Here is an 18,069-nt window from a genome sequence, read left to right on the forward strand (position 1 = left end):
AATCTTCCAGGGGAATGTTAGCTCTGGTGATCTTGCAGGAGCTGGAGTGAATCTTGACCAACTTTTGCAAGCCATGGCTCCCCTACTTTCCCCCGAGGACAGAGCCTTCCTGGCTGTTGCTGAGCAGGTGTCTCAGACACTAACCTACGCTTTGCATGTGTCTAGCACTGATGGTGGTCTCCATAGTGAAAATTTTACAGAAGCTGTCATTAGCACAGTCAGAGTGGTTCTGGAGAGTATTTCTAATGAAACCGGAGCTCTACCTCAGGATGTGGTTAACAATATTCTTGGTGCGTTCAACGGTTCCCTTCAGCTGATCCTAAACCCCAATATGAGCTATGCCCAAGCTAGCACCCTCACACAGGAGACTATCCAGATGGTAGAGGGAGCGATTCATACTCTTTTACCAGCGGAGGCAGTTGTGGTGCTGGTTCCCATTAAAAACAGCATTTTATCCTATCTGAATAACATCTCCCAGCCTGCTGGATTTGATCAATGGAATGAACTGTGAGTGTAGAGACCATGTATTTGTTGAGTATTGTTCTTTCTCTCTGTTTCACTCTTACTTTCTAATTATATTTTTATATATATACTGTATGTATTTTGTAGGAGAGATGACAGTTGTATTTACGTTCTTTTTGTTTTTCAGCATTATGAATGTGTTGACAGAGCTTCAGAATTCCCTGCCATCAAATAACACAGCTCAGCCCATCATATCAATGATAATCAAGGTCACAGAAAACCTTCTGAGCTCAAATGAAGGCAACTTGACCAGGGACTGGATCATTAACCAACAACTGACAATTGCACTTGACAGAATCTTCCAGGGGAATGTTAGCTCTGGTGATCTTGCAGGAGCTGGAGTGAATCTTGACCAACTTTTGCAAGCCATGGCTCCCCTACTTTCCCCCGAGGACAGAGCCTTCCTGGCTGTTGCTGAGCAGGTGTCTCAGACACTAACCTACGCTTTGCATGTGTCTAGCACTGATGGTGGTCTCCATAGTGAAAATTTTACAGAAGCTGTCATTAGCACAGTCAGAGTGGTTCTGGAGAGTATTTCTAATGAAACCGGAGCTCTACCTCAGGATGTGGTTAACAATATTCTTGGTGCGTTCAACGGTTCCCTTCAGCTGATCCTAAACCCCAATATGAGCTATGCCCAAGCTAGCACCCTCACACAGGAGACTATCCAGATGGTAGATGCAGTGATTCATACTCTTTTACCAGCGGAGGTAGCTGAGGTGCTGGTTCCCATTAAAAACAGCATTTTATCCTATCTGAATAACATCTCCCAGCCTGCTGGATTTGATCAATGGAATGAACTGTGAGTGTAGAGACCATGTATTTGTTGAGTATTGTTCTTTCTCTCTGTTTCACTCTTACTTTCTAATTATATTTTTATATATATACTGTATGTATTTTGTAGGAGAGATGACAGTTGTACTTATGTTCTTTTTGTTTTTCAGCATTATGAATGTGTTGACAGAGCTTCAGAATTCCCTGCCATCAAATAACACAGCTCAGCCCATCATATCAATGATAATCAAGGTCACAGAAAACCTTCTGAGCTCAAATGAAGGCAACTTGACCAGGGACTGGATCATTAACCAACAACTGACAATTGCACTTGACAGAATCTTCCAGGGGAATGTTAGCTCTGGTGATCTTGCAGGAGCTGGAGTGAATCTTGACCAACTTTTGCAAGCCATGGCTCCCCTACTCTCCCCCGAGGACAGAGCCTTCCTGGCTGTTGCTGAGCAGGTGTCTCAGACACTAACCTACGCTTTGCATGTGTCTAGCACTGATGGTGGTCTCCATAGTGAAAACTTTACAGAAGCTGCCATTAGCACAGTCAGAGTGGTTCTGGAGAGTATTTCTAATGAAACCGGAGCTCTACCTCAGGACGTGGTTAACAATATTCTTGGTGCTTTCAACGGTTCCCTTCAGCTGATACTGAACCCCAATATATATTTCACGCAAGCTAACCACCTCACACAGGAGACTGTCCAGATGCTAGGGGGAGCTATTCATGACCTTTTGCCAGCAGAGGTGGCTGAGGTGTTGGTTCCCATGAAAAACAGCATTTTAGCATATTTGCAGACCATCTCCCAATCTTCTGGACCTAACAAATGGAATGAAGTGTAAGTACATGTCTATGTCTCTCTTTCACTCTTGCTTTCTACAGTGTATATATACATATATATATATATATATATATATAGACAAGGAGATCTGTAAATATGCAGTAGATAACAAAAAACAAAGAGCTCTGTTCTTTTATCTCTTTATCCATCTATCCATTCCTCTACACTATCATTAAAAAGTTAAGGCTTAGTAAGATTTTTTTAAAATAAATAAATACTTCTATTCAGCAAGGATTAATTAAAATGATAAAAAAATGAATGACAATAAAGTCATTTATAATGTTACAAAAAGCTTTCTATTTGAAATAAATGCTATTGTTTTCAACTTTTTATTCATGAAAAATGCTGACAAAAATGTATCAAATGTATCACTGTTTACACAAAATATATTAAGCAGCACAACTGTTTTCAACAATTATAATAATAAGAAATGATTTTGAGCACCAAATCTACAGATGATTTATGAAGGATCATGTGACACCGATGACTGGAGCAACAGCTGCTGTACTCAGCTTTGCCATCACAGAAATATATTTCACAATTACAAAATATATAAAAAAAAAAGAACAGCTATTTTAAATTGTAAAACATTTTCACAGTATTTACTGTTTTAGATCAAATAAATGCAGCCTTGATGAGACTTTCAAAAACTAACCCTAATCTTTTGAATTTTAGTGTATATGCAGTACATGTATTTGTGTATGCACAGGTCATGACAGTTGGTGTTTCTTTTTCATTTTCAGCGTTGTGAATATGATGAGAGAGCTTCAGAATTCCCTGCCATCAAACAACACAGCACAGCCCATCATATCTGTGATTCTTAAGGTCACAGAGTATATTCTAAACTCAAATGAAGGCAAGTTTACTGTATGGTGTTTGTTGGGGTTCATTGTAAAAACAGTTTGTTAGTATGGCCATATATTAATGAAACTTTTTAAAGCCTTATTTCTTTTTTATTCAAACAAGTTGTCATAGATATATGTACTCTATATTTTTCACAGGATATACAAACATGTGGCACAACCTAGGAAACTTCAGTCTTGGCAGCCTAAATGAAATAACAGAACAGGTAAATTGCTTTTATTTCTCAAAGGCCAGTTATTGACAGGTCCTTCACAACCAACAAATCTTTTGACAGGAAAATGTCTCCATATTATGATATGTGTTGATTTATTGCAGGAATAAAAATAATATAATACACACACAAACATAAATGTGTTACTGTCAACTTCTTTTGTGATGTCACAGCTTGCAGTCTTTCTGGGCACTATGTCACCATTCATGAATGAGTCCGTCCAGACTGTCACAGAATCTGTAGGCGTTCTGGTCCAGATCCTTTCCGGGAGTGCTGACCAGCTGACCTTTGACAAGTAAGGCTGGCATCCCACTATTTGATTTTTTGTTGAAAGCTTCATTTATATAGTCAAGAGAATCAGAGAGATGGCCATAACACTCAGATTCTCTGACAACTTTGACCATGTTTGAATGTTTGAAATGAATGCTGATACATTAGTATATATGAAGAGTTTGGTTCCAAAACGCGATAAACGGCATTTAAAAAAAAAAAAATTAGTTTCCGCCAAAATCAGTATTGTATATGGTCGGTATTGAAAAGTCAATTTTTAATTTTACGCAAAATACGATATCCGCCGAGTTATTATGTCATGTTAACATGGCAAAGATGAATACACTTTTGGAAGTTGAATGTAAGGGCAATGCCATTTTGGAATTTCTGTGGTCTAATGTGATATTGTTGTTCATGTTCTTGTTCATGATGAAATTTTCTTTTATTGCTGTAATTAATTTATAGCATTAACAAGATGACCCGTTGAATTCATTTTGGGAGCGATGACTGATCGAATGTATTTTTTTAGTCCAGTGCCTGTATATAAGATTAGTATTGAGCAAGTTCAGAGGCTGTCATATGTGGATTAACCATGTTGTGTATTTTCAACAGTTTCAATATGAAAAATAATGGATTTATAGCGTTTTGGAACCAAACTCTTTATATATTGGTTAATGCAAAGCCACATATCGCAAAAGCTTGAATGTTATCTATGATAATTCTATAGCCAAACATTTGGGGTTTTTCCACACTTAAATCACTTTTAAATTACGAAAGTGGTGGCAGAAATGTCAGAGGCGGTCGATTAGTCTGTCACCTCACGATTTCAGCACAAACAATCAGTAGGTGTGACAGTCCTTACCAAAATTGAGTTGTTTAGTCTTTTAATGGAATGCTGATTAAATCAGCTGATTAAATTCTGCCATATTACTCAGGATGGAGAAGGTTCTTCAGAATCCCAGAGCATTAATATATTTAAAATCACACATATATTTGCATTTATGCATTTGGCAGAATTTAAGCGATATATACATTTTTAATGTATGCATTCCCTGGGAATCAAACCAGTGAGCATATATATGAGATATATTTCTTGTTGACTCTCAGTTTTGAATGTCAATCTGACTGTTAAACAACAGGTTGGAGGACATGTTGGCTGCTCTGTTTTCAACCTTCAAAGGTACTCCAATGTGGGATTCATTGCCGTCTGTCGTGTCCACAATTCAACAAGCCATTGTCAACAGTGCTCACAACATGCAGGCACAAACAGGTGAGAAAAGCAAAGCCTTACTGTTGAATACAGCTGCAAAAGTATTGCAGAGTAGGTGTTCATGTTTACGGACAATTTCTTTCAGATCTGAACCGTATGCGACTAATGCAAGTGCTTTCTTTTCCTCAGAGCTCCTCTACGTCCTCCAGCAGCCATTGTCCAACCTTTTGTCTGGCATTTTTCATGTTATGAACACAAGCAGTTTCACTTCTCAGTCCTTTGTTGGTGGATTGCCACAGGCCCTTTTGTCAACTGCAGAAGCTGCTCTGCAGGTTAGAACAACATTCCTATCTACTGATGTGGTGGAGTTATACAGACCAGTGTTGCCAACTCTCACGAGATAAATAAGCAACCGCAGCTTCAAAAACAAGCCCAATATTATTTATTATCATCAATATTATTTATTAGCAATTGTTTATTACCAATAAATGAGCCTGCAACATAGTAAACTCAAACCACTCTGAGCTTGAAGAACAAAAACAGAAGTTATTTTACAAAAATCATCAAACTGTAACAAAGCGGGAGGGCACGCACTATCCTCCGATCACCTGCAAGCAGAATAGTTTTGGAGACGGAAAAGGAGAATAAGACAAGAGCACAGGGGAAGCTTTAATATAGCCACATATTTATTATAAAATAAACCCGAACCATATGTATCTACTATTAGTATTTCTGCTTGTTTATTTATTGATTTAATAATTAATGCATTCTAAAAATATTTTACAAATTGAATTAGGTCCTTTTCCTCCCCTGCACCGTTCACCTTCTCCCATGTTTCCTCTCCGTTTCTGTACATCTCTGTTGGTGGCGTTGTTTGTTTTTTGCATATAATAGAGGGTTGGTGAGCTGGAATTTCTATATAATCCCACTGAAGATTGTTGAGAAATGATTGACCTTCTTAGTTATGACACATACTGCATCAATAGCAAAATCATGTGTATGATACTGTGTTCTCACCAACAATGTGTTTGTTGTGGGTTCAGCTTAAAATAGATGAAGTCCTTAGTGACAGCAGAAGAAAGAGTGACATTATGGAAGCATAACAGTGTAAAATCGAAATGGAAAGTTGTATGTATGATCAGTTGTTTTACAGTGGTTCCCCTTAAGACGACATCCCACTAGCCAATTCAAATGACTTGATTTTAAACTTGAATTCAAAATTTCAGTGGCTGAGACTACTTTTTCTGGGTACTCTTGATTGCTACCTATTATGCTGACCGAAGAGTAACTGAAGCCACAAAATAATGTGAATGTGTTACTATCTGGTTAAGAAAATCTCTTTTTATTAGTAAAGACAAGATATCATAGTAACATACTATGTTTTTGATCAGGCATCGAGGAGACTGGATCTTGCATAACCCTGGTGTTAGTTGTTAATTAGCTTTTTGTGTGTTTCCAAACAGGCACAGGCATCAACTAAATGTATTTGGGAAATGTTCTGACTTCTTATTTTTTTCTGAAATGAATTCAACAACCAGTGTGCCAAGAAGTGTATTAATCACAGATAAACAGCTAGCATACATTACCTAGTGCACATTAGGTGCTGCTTTTCATCCCTAGAGAGAATTTGGTTTCATTTTACAACAGATGCTCAAATCCTGGCAGGAGTCATATATCCCTACTTCCCTACTACATGTTCAGTGAATGCTTTGTCTATGATAGTATTAATTTTCACATCACTTGAATTCACAAGGCATAAAACAAGATCATGAATGGGTCCCCCTCCCCTTCCCTTGGGCCCAATGTATGAACTATGGTCTAAACTTTTTGCCACCCTGACAAACTGAGGATATCTGTGTGTAGTGTTTCTTGTGTCTCTGTGAATGTGACTACATCTTGTCTCCAGTATTAAACAGTAAATTGTTAAAAAAAAAAAAAAAGTTTAATTGCCATCCTGTTGCTCTTGTAATCTCTCTGTTAGACAGTAGTGTGTTAAACTTCTGTGATAATTATCTTTTTTCTGATGCTCACCCCTCAGGCTTGTTTGGGGGGTCAGAGCCTGAACTGCAGCTACGTGCAGCAAATATGGCAGGATGTCAGAGCTGGTGCTGGAATAAGCGAAGACACTGTTGCTTTGTGGTGTAACATCAGCCTACTGCCAGTCATAGCAGCCTTTGATAAACCAGCCCCAGCCTTTAATATGACGGTGAGACAATAAGTTCCAGTTTTACAGTAACAGCCTTTTTTATTGCTCTCAAATGCAACTATCATGTGTCATCACCACTAGATGGTAGTGTGCACTAAAGACTGATTTAGACTGTTCCTCTGTGTTTCTAAACAGGGAATGAACCCTCTATGGATAAACGCCACTGCAAGAATGATGGCAGAGTCACTGGAGACTTTCTATGGGGCGATCCTGAACAGTACCTTTGCTAGCAATCACCTTACAGAAGTCCTGTTGCATACATCAATGCTATCCAACCTCTCAGTGCTAGAAATAACAAACCAGGCTGACTGGAATGTCCAACTCTTCCAGATGCAGCTGTACCAAAGGTATTAATGCACTGGAGTCATTTTTACACTAACATATATTCTTACTGTGATACATGCCCCAACTCATATTACATGACGGCAAACAAATGGCAGTCTTATAACAGAGAAATATCTTTTATAAAGATAAACACTATTGAGCTTTTCACCATTATTTTTCAAACTGTATAGCTTGACTAAATTGCCAACAACAAAAGTGTGCAACAATTTCGCCTGCACTCACACTCCCATTATACCTCGACATTATCACGAGCCTGATTATATTACTGAAATACTTTCTCAAATTTGCTAAGAGATTTGCAGTCATTACCCATAAGGACCAGGGGTTTGAATCATGCAAACAAACTAAGTGAGAGTAATTAAATTTGCATTAAGGTTGATTTATTCAGTTTGACTCCTTTGCTTCCAAACAGGTTTGAGCAGATAAAGTAGTGTCTATTATTCTGTTATCTCTATCTCCCTGCTCTTAAATTGATCCTGCTTTATGTGCTCATCCCTGTAATGAACTGACTACTGATAGGAATCAAATTATGCATTTGTGCATATCTGGGTGAAACAATCACATAAGACTGCAGAAACATTTATGCACCCGCTGTAGATCATTGATGATGAAACATGATGGAAATGGTCTGTTATAAATAAAGTCTATTATAACCATTCAGTTTTATTAATATTATAATGTGAGTGCCCGCTGAAATGGAGAGCAAAATCAACATAAAATATAGACTAATGTTGTGCAGCTTTTAAATATAAGTAATCTAGTTTAAAAATTCATAAATGGTCCCATCAACTCTACATTTAAGTATCTTGGACTGTAATGGTTCGTAATCTTTCACATTTATGCATAACAGTACATTATTTAATCCAGCTATTAATGGATCCTTAAAGAGCCATTTTTATTATTTTGTAACTTTTTTTGTGAACATGCAATACTAATTTCTCTCTCATTCATCAGTCTCTCCACAGTACAAATGGCTCTGGATCAAATTAAGAGAGAAGCTCCCTGGATGACGCCATACATCGAGGCAGCTGGAAAAACTATAGAGGTCATCCTCCAGAACGGCAATCTCCTCCAGAACTCAACTGCAAGCCCTCAGATCATCATGCAGGCTCTGGAGATCACGCTTACTGGAATGAATTTTACAAAGGAAACCATTAATTATATCCTGAGTGGAGACATATTTATGAACCCAAATGGAAGCACAGTTGACAGCTTAATAAAAGAGGTTATCCAGCAAATCATTGGTACGGGATTGCTGGGAGACTGGCCTACCCTTTATGGAGTAATGCAGCAAGTTCTGTATTTGGAAGATACAAGTGGCACCCTATGGAAAACTGTTGAATTTTTCAACTGGCTGTTCACTACTCAAGATACTGGGCTAAATTTTGTCTTGGAGATCCTGCGCAAGTTATACGAGATAGTAAGAGATGCCCTAACCAAGATGCCACTGCCGTGCTTCTCAGAAACATTTATTGACCTTTTTGGGAATGTTTTGTACATGCTGAAACAGATCAAACTAACCAGTGACCTCTTCGACCCTGTGGAACAATATCTAAGCCCACTTAAAATGCAAATTGCTCAGGGACAGAACCTTCAAGGTCTTGTGTCCCACACAAGAAATGCCAGAAAAATTGCTAGCGAAGTACAGAGACAGCCAGTGGATGACTTCCTTGATCTTCTTGACATCGATTACCAAGCTTTGCTTGAAGTTCTTTCCATTCCACCCACCTCGACTGAAATTATGGAGACTATCCATGTTTTCTTTGCAAATCCAGATTTGGGTGTCATCCTGAAGGGTTATTTGAAAGAAATGACTGGAAGCACAAGTCAGGAGCAAACCATTGACACAGCTCTGAATGTGCTGTCCTACTTGACACTCCCTAGCAATGGGCAGCAGTTTTTGGAGATGTTCATGGACATCGGTAGTGAAGGGTGGAGTTTGCAGGACCTTGATAAAGTAGAGAAACTTGCAGAGAGCCTAGGAAGAACAATTGACGTGGCCATGGTGCTATCCGACCAGCCACCTCTGAACATTCCTCAAAGAATCGAGCACATGGCCCAACAACTTCAAGCTTCGGTGTCAAATATCATCTCACAGGATGGAAATGGCACCAACACTGCGATCCAATTCCTTACGGCGCTCAACAGCATCCTTACCGAGAACTTTGGAGAAAGCAAGGACATCAGCCCTCAGGTCACTGGCATTCTCCAAAACTTAACTGGCTCGTTTTCCAGTCCAGGGTCGCAGATGAACATAGCATCCTATTTGGCAGCCGTTAATCAAACTGCAGAAGCCTTCACCTCACTTCTCTCTGGAGAGGTAGCTGTGTATTTCAACATATCTGGACAAATGCTGCAAGCCTTTGCATTGCTCGAGGCATATCCCGGAGACATAGAAAAAGTCATGATGTCCACCAGCAAGATTTCTAACTCCCTAAACCATGTTCTTGCCCTCTCGAATATTACAACTCTTCCAAATGGACAATACGTTCAAGAGGTCACCCATCCCTTGATCCTTAGCAGTGCCATGGCCACCCACATCCTATTCAACCTCTCCATGTCAAACTATAGCCTGAGCAGTAATGCTGAGAGGGAGATGCTTTTGACCCAGACGTTCAATCAGATGGTTGTTGTTCTCCCCAAGGAAACGCACATGTACCTCTTTGCTATCAAATCGGCTTTATTCACTGCCCTCTCTAAAGTATCCAGCACTGCAGAAATCACATCCCACTTCCCAGAAATCTCCCAGCTGGTTACACAGTCTCTTCTTAACTCTCTAAACATTACTTATGATCCGACATCCACGCGTATGACTCCAGATGGCCTTGTTTACATCTTCATGACCGTGTCTAATCAAGTGTCCATGAGTCTCTACCAAGGCCTTATGTTATCCGGTTCCCCTATCCAAATCTCACAAGCAGTAAACTCTTTAAGTGAGGTTGCATCTTCCATATACTCGATAATGCCTGTTGAGGGACGGCCATACATCAATATCACACTCAACCTAATGGAGACAATATCTTTTGTTCTTAATGACACCAGCACCTTTGGGGATGTCAGTGGGGCTGTATCTCAAGTAGTAAGTTCTGTCAACAACCTTCTGGCCATGGTGCACCACATGAACACAAACTCCTCCAGCAGCATTATAGGTGACCTAGAGCAGACCCTTAAGAGAATCCTAATGATCATCCAGGCAGACCAACGCCCTCTCACCCAAACGGCTGATATTACCCAGCAGCTACTGCACACCATCCAAAATCTCATCTCGCTGGGCAATAGCAGCAGTGTGGAGTCTGAACTCCCCAAAATAGTGCTGGGGGCTTCTAGCATGAATATCGGCCATCTGCTGGGGATGAATGACTCTAACTGGACTGACAAGTGAGTTTCTTTGAGGTTTTGCTCCCAAGGCTGGTTTCTGGTTATGAGCTCATAACAAGGCCCAGTTTTCCATCTCTTTTTCTTGTTCATTACATGGCATTTACCCTGCATAATTGCTTACTTCTTCAGAGAAATGTAATTTATGACTCTGAAAAGAACACATTCTTACACATTCTTAGGTTCATGAAAATAAATGATCATAATCCATAGTAGTACATTATGATAAAGCTAACTCAGCAGAAAGAATGACGTTTTGTTAGTTAATTAAACTTTTCTGTTTACATAGGCTGCCTGTGCTGTTGACAAACCTCGCTAATAGCCTTCCAGAAGACCTGCAGTATTCTTCTCTTATTAAGTCCATCATGAGAAGTCTGGCCAACGAATCCCAAGGTACATAAATCATCTCGCAAATCTACTGACCTATAACACTGTTCATTCAGGGGTTTTATTTCCACAATCTTATGCTCCCACAGTTGCATATAGTGCATATAAGTATTTTACATTAAGTCGTGTGAATACATATTTATTTCTTTGCATAATTTATTTTTGTTGAAGTCAGCTTTCTGCAATATTCAGCCAGGAGGCATGTGGCCAGACAGAGTTTGAAAGCCTTTTACAGTGCCTGTGCTCTTTAAAATAGCAAATGTTTCTTTTTTCCTATCCACTACTCTCTTTTATATTATCAACTCAGTCTATTTAAATGACTACTTCACCTAAAAATTTGAATGGTAATTTTTTTTTTTTTAACTTTTTTGTGTCATTCCAAACCTGCATGCAAGTAGTATTTTCTGTAAACCTTAAATTTATTCAAATTGTTTTTGTTTTAGGCATAGATTTAACTAAACTTAGTGATGTTTGTGCTTTAAGCAAGAAAATAATTTAACATTGGGGTAAAATAATAAACCTAATTAAGATCTGCTCTGTATGCTCTGAAAACAAGTGTCAAGTATTACTTTTTCTTCTGAAATAAATTTATCTTGTTTTACATATATTTTTTTTATCAGATAAGATAGATTTTAGATGAACTATCCTATTCAAGAGTACACCATTTTTTCCCCCTCTGAAGATCCATAGTTTTTATTCCTCACTTTCTTTGTTTGCAGCACTCCCTCATTTTCATTGATAAGCTGCTTTTTAAGCATCTCAGTTTGCTTTATATTTTCTTTAATAAAGCTGATGACTTGTTGAGCATTTAATTTCCCTCATAAGTGTCTGATCTTTTATATTGCTTAAGGTGTTGCACATGTAAGTGCTGTCAGATCTAAATCAGCACACGGCACCATAAAGCTTTCAATGTCTAATTTCTAAGGAGAGATTCTTTGCTAGATCATTTGCTGCTTGCTGCACTGTGAGGTTGGCCTGAAAGTGGAGTTAGGTGCAAGTAATGATGCCTGTAGGGAATTTAAGTTACTTTAGCTCTGCAAAAGCTTGATCTATGTTTTCCCTCTTCCATTTCTCTCACCTCTGCAGAAAATCTGCATCTTCTACTGCAAGTGCTAAACACCGCCTTTGAATTAGGCTCAGCCAACTGGGCGAATGAGAGTTCGGGCATAATACTGGACCACCTGTTAACTAAGGTGAGATTTTTGATGGTTTAGATATAAATTTTTTTTTTTAAAGAATATGCCAGCAAAAATTGCCATCTTGTCACTATTCACTTATTGGTAAGCTCATGCCATACCAAGTTGCAAAAATAATACAGAAGGACAAATTGTTAGTCCATATGACTCGTATCTTATATTTCAAGTATTCTGAAGCCAACTTCTTTTCTGATAATGTAGGTGTGCGCTCTGGAAAACATGGCCTCTGTGCAGCTGATCACCAATTTTCTTCCTCTGGGCCCCAGACTGCTATGCGACACTGTTGTTCCCACAATCCAGGCTTTCCATGTGCTCACAACCAACCTGGTGAACCAAAGCACCGACATCTATGATCTGATTTTCCAGACTTTTGTTGGAGACCCTAGCACCTACAACACTGAAGTGGACTGGTACTGTTTTCTATAATGGCCTTCAACCTTGTTGTTGCAGCTTATATTATGTATGTTGGGGAGTAACTTTTAGAAGAGTGAAAGTATTTTTAGTAGAGTGAAATACTTTTTTTTTTTTTAACAATGTAGCATTTCCAGTAACAAGCTACTTTTTCAATATGTGCTGTTAGTGTAACATTCTCTAGCATGCACAACTTCAAGCTGAGCAAACTGTGGTAGTGATCAAATTCACTCCACTTTTTTTCCCACTTCTTCTTCATATGAAACATTGGAAAGTCTAATTCATTTTAGTGAATCAGTTCAAGACCCCAAATTCAAATGAATATGTTAAAAAAATTATTCACAGATTCATCAGATGTTTACGTCTTTTTTTCTTTATTAAAATACATTTACAAAATTTAATGAAATTAGATGTTACTGTTTATCACTGTTTTCCATTTAATTTAGTATTATTTATGATAATTATTATATTGTCATAATATTATTTTTCATATAACTATTTATATGAAAACATTTTATATAAATAATATTTATGTGAACATTTTGTATAATTGTGTTACACATTTTGAACAGTTTGTGTCCAGGAATTCTACTCATAGTTTTAATCGCTCGCGTTCTCTCTCTTTTTTATAAAGGACATCAACTCTCTCTCAAATTGTGGGCTTCAACGTCTCAACTCTGAAAACTCTTAATATCAATATTACATCTCCAGGTAGGTACCGCTGTCGCTTCAAGCAAAAGAACTGCGGAAACACAAGTGTTCCTTAGCTATCAGATGGTTGTCCAATCAGTCTGTTTCAACCTTGCCATGCTTTCTCACTTGTCTTTTGTCTTTTGTTCTGACAGCTGAAGTGAAAGTTTTAGAGCTGCTGAAAAATGCCACACTGTTTGTTCAGGATGTTGAGCGGTATACCAGCTTTCCCCCTCGCATTCTTCAGGCTCTATTAGATTACTCTCTACCCAGAAGCAACATGCAGGTACAACACAACTCATGCATACATAAGAGGGGATCAAGATGTGTCCAGAATCCATGGCTTCACACAGTGTGAAACAGAAACAAAACAAAAAATGGAATCACTTTATACTGAGAAAGATGGGCTCCCCTTGCTGGGTCTTGATTCCTCCCAAGGATTTTTTCCCCATCCTACTCATCTTACCTAAACATTGAGCATTTTCATTGCCATGGTTGCCTTTTCCTTGCTCACAGAGGGTTGTATCGGGTTTTATTCGTGATGAAGCTGCTTTTGCACAATATGCATTAATAACATATATCTCAGTCTCTCACCAATGTGAAGTCTTGTAGAGTGCATTTTTATTATAATGTGTTCTGTTTGTCATCTCTCCCCTCTTCACAGATCTTGGCATGGTTGGCAAACCTGCACCAGTGCTCAGACCCCTCGTCTTTGCAACTGGACCCTACAGGGCAGGAGATCTTCAGCACTTTCTGTGAACTGTCACATGAATGGTACAGCATCACGGTTATCTTTCTTCGTCATGTGGACACGAAGGCGGCTTTATTCAGGGTAAAGAGCTGGGCACAAAATGTATTGTATATATTGTACATCCAATGAAACAGAAAGGCTGCGTCTCTCTGTTGTAGTTAATTTAATACAAGAAATGTTTTGCATATAGTTACTATGAAACTAAATAATAATGCTTGCTGTTTTATGCATTTATTATTATGGATTCTTATCTGTATGGTTAGATTGGGGCTGGGCTGGGGCAGCCTGATCTCACTGTTAGCTATTCAAGAATTTGCTGTACCGGTTGTTTATTATGAAAAGCCATTTATTATAAATAATCTTTTGCTTCCATTAAGTTTAAAGTAAAGAGAGAAAAATAATCAAATTATATATTTTTTATTACTTCATTCAAAAGTGTTTAAGTGTTTAATTATTGAGACATAGTCATTGCCACTTATTTTTATATTTTTAATATACGTACATAAACTTTTTTATTTTCCAGAAAAAAATAACTATATCATGCAATATACCAATAATTTTACTAAAAGCCCTATGATATTTTGTTGCAGCTGGTGTTGTCCAAAGAAATTCAGGATTTGGTGAGAATCATGCTAGAGATGGTGAAGTTTTTGATGGACATAATGCACAAACTGGTACCTGCCCTTAACAAACTGCAGGAATACCTGACAAACATAGGAGAACTAAACCTGGTGGCCAACCAAGAGTTCCACAGTGTAAGATTTAATTTAATTTAATTTAATTTAATTTAATTTAATTTAATTTAATTTAATTTAATTTAATTTAAAATTTAATTTAATTTAATTTTATTTTATTTTAAAATGTTTCTTTGGATTCTCTCTCCCACAGCTGGTGAGAGGAAAGCGGTCCACCATGTCTAGCAGGGCCACCTTTAGTACCATCGCTCGTGCCTTGTGCAAAAACGGCATCCTGACACTGTTCGCTATCGCAAAAGTTCCTATCGTAACCGAGACTGATCCTTCCGTCCAGACGGACCACAAGAGAGAAGAGCTGATTAAGAAGTTCAAAATCCCACCCGATGCTAGTATGAACGCATATTCTCAGCACACACCTAAATGTGCAATAAAGCATTATGATAATGACCTGTCAAGAATCTGTCTATAGCATATTGAGTTCAGTTTGATGAAGTGCTGTGGTCAGGCTTAATTAATATACTGCTTATGTCCAGGTCCCTTCTGTATGAACCTCTACTTGGATATGGTGAACACTACAGGTGGTGCGGTGGCCTGGGCATTCCTCAAACCCATGCTGTTAGGACAGGTCCTGTACTCACCAGACACACCAGTGACGAGAGAGATCATGAGAAAGGTGCTGATTTAACATCTCACAAATAAATATTTGGCATCTAGGCCATATTTATGCTTTTCACTGATTTTAGACACAGAGATAATTCAAATTTTTTTGCATGCATATAAAAAGCAAAAATGTGTGATTGGATCCAGTTTGGGCCACTTTTAGATACGTGTTTTGTTTTGTATTTCAAAAGTTAGAATTTCCAGTTTTCTGCCTTGAATAAAACTTTGATTTCCAATTTATAAAGTACTACGAAAATGTCATTCATTGTGAAAGTATGAAAAGTGTAGTTTACTTGAATCAAACAAACGTTCCTACATTACATGATGATGTTTAAAAAAATGTTTGCAGAGGCAGGTGTGAAAAACATGGTAAATGACCTTCTCTGTTGGTAATTGTACGGTTAGCATTGTACAACGTCATTTATTCTCCACAGTTGCTAGGAGACATATTTGCTGAGAATCAGATACCTGCAAAGATAAAATATATAGGAATATCCTGTTTCTGACTTAGGATGGACTGCAGCATAAATCTGGTCATCTGACCTACATATTTACAGTCATATCGGATTGTTCTTTTAAGATATAGACGTGTAGTCTGGTCATAAAGCAAAATATTGTGTTTTCTTGTAACATTTGTTTTTTTTGTAGCAAAACATTTCCTTCTTTCCTGCAGTCAAATTCTACACTGCACCAGTTTGGTGATCTAAAGCTTTATGCATCCGAGTGGATAGAGTCATCGTCATATGTGATGCAGTCTGCCGACATCCTGACAAAAACCTTGCCGATACTTCAGGTATACTACAATGAGTCCTGAGAAAATCAAATAAACATTTTTCATTTGATTCATTTTTTTTTTCCCTCTACTGCATTAACTGCTTCCTTATCAAACTACTCTTCACAGAATTCTCTGCGCAATCCCTTTGTCCAAAACTTCATTCAGACTCAGACCGGCATTGATGTTGCACAAATGAGCTCAACTCTCAGCCAATTCTGTAAGTTCTCAACAGTGCATGCAATGCTTGCATCATGGTGATGGAGTATTATTATTAGAAGAACGTTTCTCATTATTATGAGATGTTATTATAACAAGAAAGTTTCTAATATTTATGAGAAACAAAGTTATTATTATGAGAAAATTCTCATTATTACGAGTTACTGTGTCATTATCATGAGAAAGTTTTGCACTATAATGAAATGTTATGTCATAATAATGAAGTGTTTTTTTTCCCCTAAATAACATATTAACCCATAATTATGATAAAGATTCTCATTATTTTTAACTTAAAGAACTTTAACTTGAATCATAATTTTTGCTTAATTGTGGCAGGAATAATAATACAAACCTTACATCATTTAATTACAAAATAAATGTAACTGAACAGTTACTGAGAAAAAATGTGAAATTCAATTACAGTTACTTATGAAATTGTTAACAATTACAAAGGGGGTTACATCTGAATATTTTCACACACACACACACACACACTTAATTGATTTCTTTCCCAAATTGCATTGACTGCTCTCGCATTGACACCAATGTTTCAGGAGTTTAGTTTACATGCTTGTTCAATAACTGTTTTATTTCCTATTTGTGTTTATGTATATGCTTTATTTTTTAAGATTAACTGTTTTTTCCAAGGCATTGTTCGATGCCAGTGTTTCCTGTCCTAAATGCAAAGATTTTATTTCAAAAACAGTATCATATCTATTAAACTATTTCTTGTTATGATTTTAAACCTATATTCAACCTCGGAACAATCTCAAAGTAAAAAGAGGTGCTAAAATCTGATTTTGTAGTGGCTGTGCTTTAAAATTAAATTATTATAATCTTAATTCAAGTGATGAAGGATTTTGAAAATCTGACAGTAATTAGTGTTGAGTACTACTGTAAAGTTAACCCTGCCTGGTTTAAATGTTTGAAAAGGATTAACAGTTGAAAACATTCGTTAGAAATTTAGAAAAGTAATCAAATGCAATCAGTTACATTACTTTAATAAAGTAATTGAAATAGTTACACTACTTATTACCTTTTAAATAGGGTAACTTGTAATCTGTAACCTATTACATTTCCAAAGTAACCTTCCCAACACTGTGAATGAATGAATGAATGAATGAATGAATAAATAAATACTAATAAATTAGTTGTATATAAAAAATAGTTTTTACTATCAATTCTTTCTTGTAAATTCAGATGTACTAATTAAATAACCACAAGACCCTGGAGTTTGTCTATAAACTGTTTCCAGAAATAATTACTCTCAGAATAGAACTAGTCTGTGAGACACACATTTACCTAACCTCCTCTGGGAAAACTATCCCTGTCTGAATAGAGTTTTACAGCTGAGCACTTGAAACTCATGACAAGAGCCAGAGATGCATTGCTCCTATACACCCAAGTGTGTCTTATTCTAAATCTGAAGTGGCTTGAACAGTTTTTCTAACTCTCTTTGCAGCAAACATGACAGTCCTTTTAGATAAAAACAAGTATATCATGGAGCAGATCACCACCCTCTCCATGCTGATGATGAACCTTTCCTCCTGTGTCAACTACGACCGCTACCGAGCTTTCAACTCCACTGATGAACTCGACGAGCAGGCGGAGAGACTGGCTCAAAACCGCGAGCTCTATGCCAGTGAGTTCACACACACACACA

The 18,069-nt window shown here is 37.5% G+C and overlaps 1 protein-coding gene across 1 annotated transcript in view; it reads left to right on the forward strand.

Annotated features, from left to right (window-relative positions):
- Window positions 1-18,069, forward strand: part of LOC107657499 (uncharacterized) — a 76,190-nt gene that overhangs the window by 28,907 nt on the left and 29,214 nt on the right. Inside the window, exons 23-45 of the mRNA XM_016445603.1 lie at window positions 166-507; window positions 650-1,324; window positions 1,467-2,141; window positions 2,888-3,000; window positions 3,146-3,213; window positions 3,393-3,514; window positions 4,629-4,759; window positions 4,889-5,031; window positions 6,738-6,905; window positions 7,041-7,252; window positions 8,205-10,628; window positions 10,915-11,018; window positions 12,099-12,205; window positions 12,410-12,618; window positions 13,254-13,330; window positions 13,465-13,595; window positions 13,974-14,141; window positions 14,651-14,815; window positions 14,949-15,144; window positions 15,289-15,428; window positions 16,089-16,208; window positions 16,317-16,407; window positions 17,869-18,048. Of these exons, the coding sequence (XP_016301089.1) occupies window positions 166-507; window positions 650-1,324; window positions 1,467-2,141; window positions 2,888-3,000; window positions 3,146-3,213; window positions 3,393-3,514; window positions 4,629-4,759; window positions 4,889-5,031; window positions 6,738-6,905; window positions 7,041-7,252; window positions 8,205-10,628; window positions 10,915-11,018; window positions 12,099-12,205; window positions 12,410-12,618; window positions 13,254-13,330; window positions 13,465-13,595; window positions 13,974-14,141; window positions 14,651-14,815; window positions 14,949-15,144; window positions 15,289-15,428; window positions 16,089-16,208; window positions 16,317-16,407; window positions 17,869-18,048 (6,761 nt within the window). The remainder of the gene's footprint in view (window positions 1-165; window positions 508-649; window positions 1,325-1,466; window positions 2,142-2,887; window positions 3,001-3,145; window positions 3,214-3,392; window positions 3,515-4,628; window positions 4,760-4,888; window positions 5,032-6,737; window positions 6,906-7,040; window positions 7,253-8,204; window positions 10,629-10,914; window positions 11,019-12,098; window positions 12,206-12,409; window positions 12,619-13,253; window positions 13,331-13,464; window positions 13,596-13,973; window positions 14,142-14,650; window positions 14,816-14,948; window positions 15,145-15,288; window positions 15,429-16,088; window positions 16,209-16,316; window positions 16,408-17,868; window positions 18,049-18,069) is intronic.

Source organism: Sinocyclocheilus anshuiensis, unplaced genomic scaffold (assembly GCF_001515605.1).
Source record: "Sinocyclocheilus anshuiensis isolate Anshui unplaced genomic scaffold, SAMN03320099.WGS_v1.1 scaffold179, whole genome shotgun sequence".
Classification (NCBI taxonomy): domain Eukaryota; kingdom Metazoa; phylum Chordata; class Actinopteri; order Cypriniformes; family Cyprinidae; genus Sinocyclocheilus; species Sinocyclocheilus anshuiensis.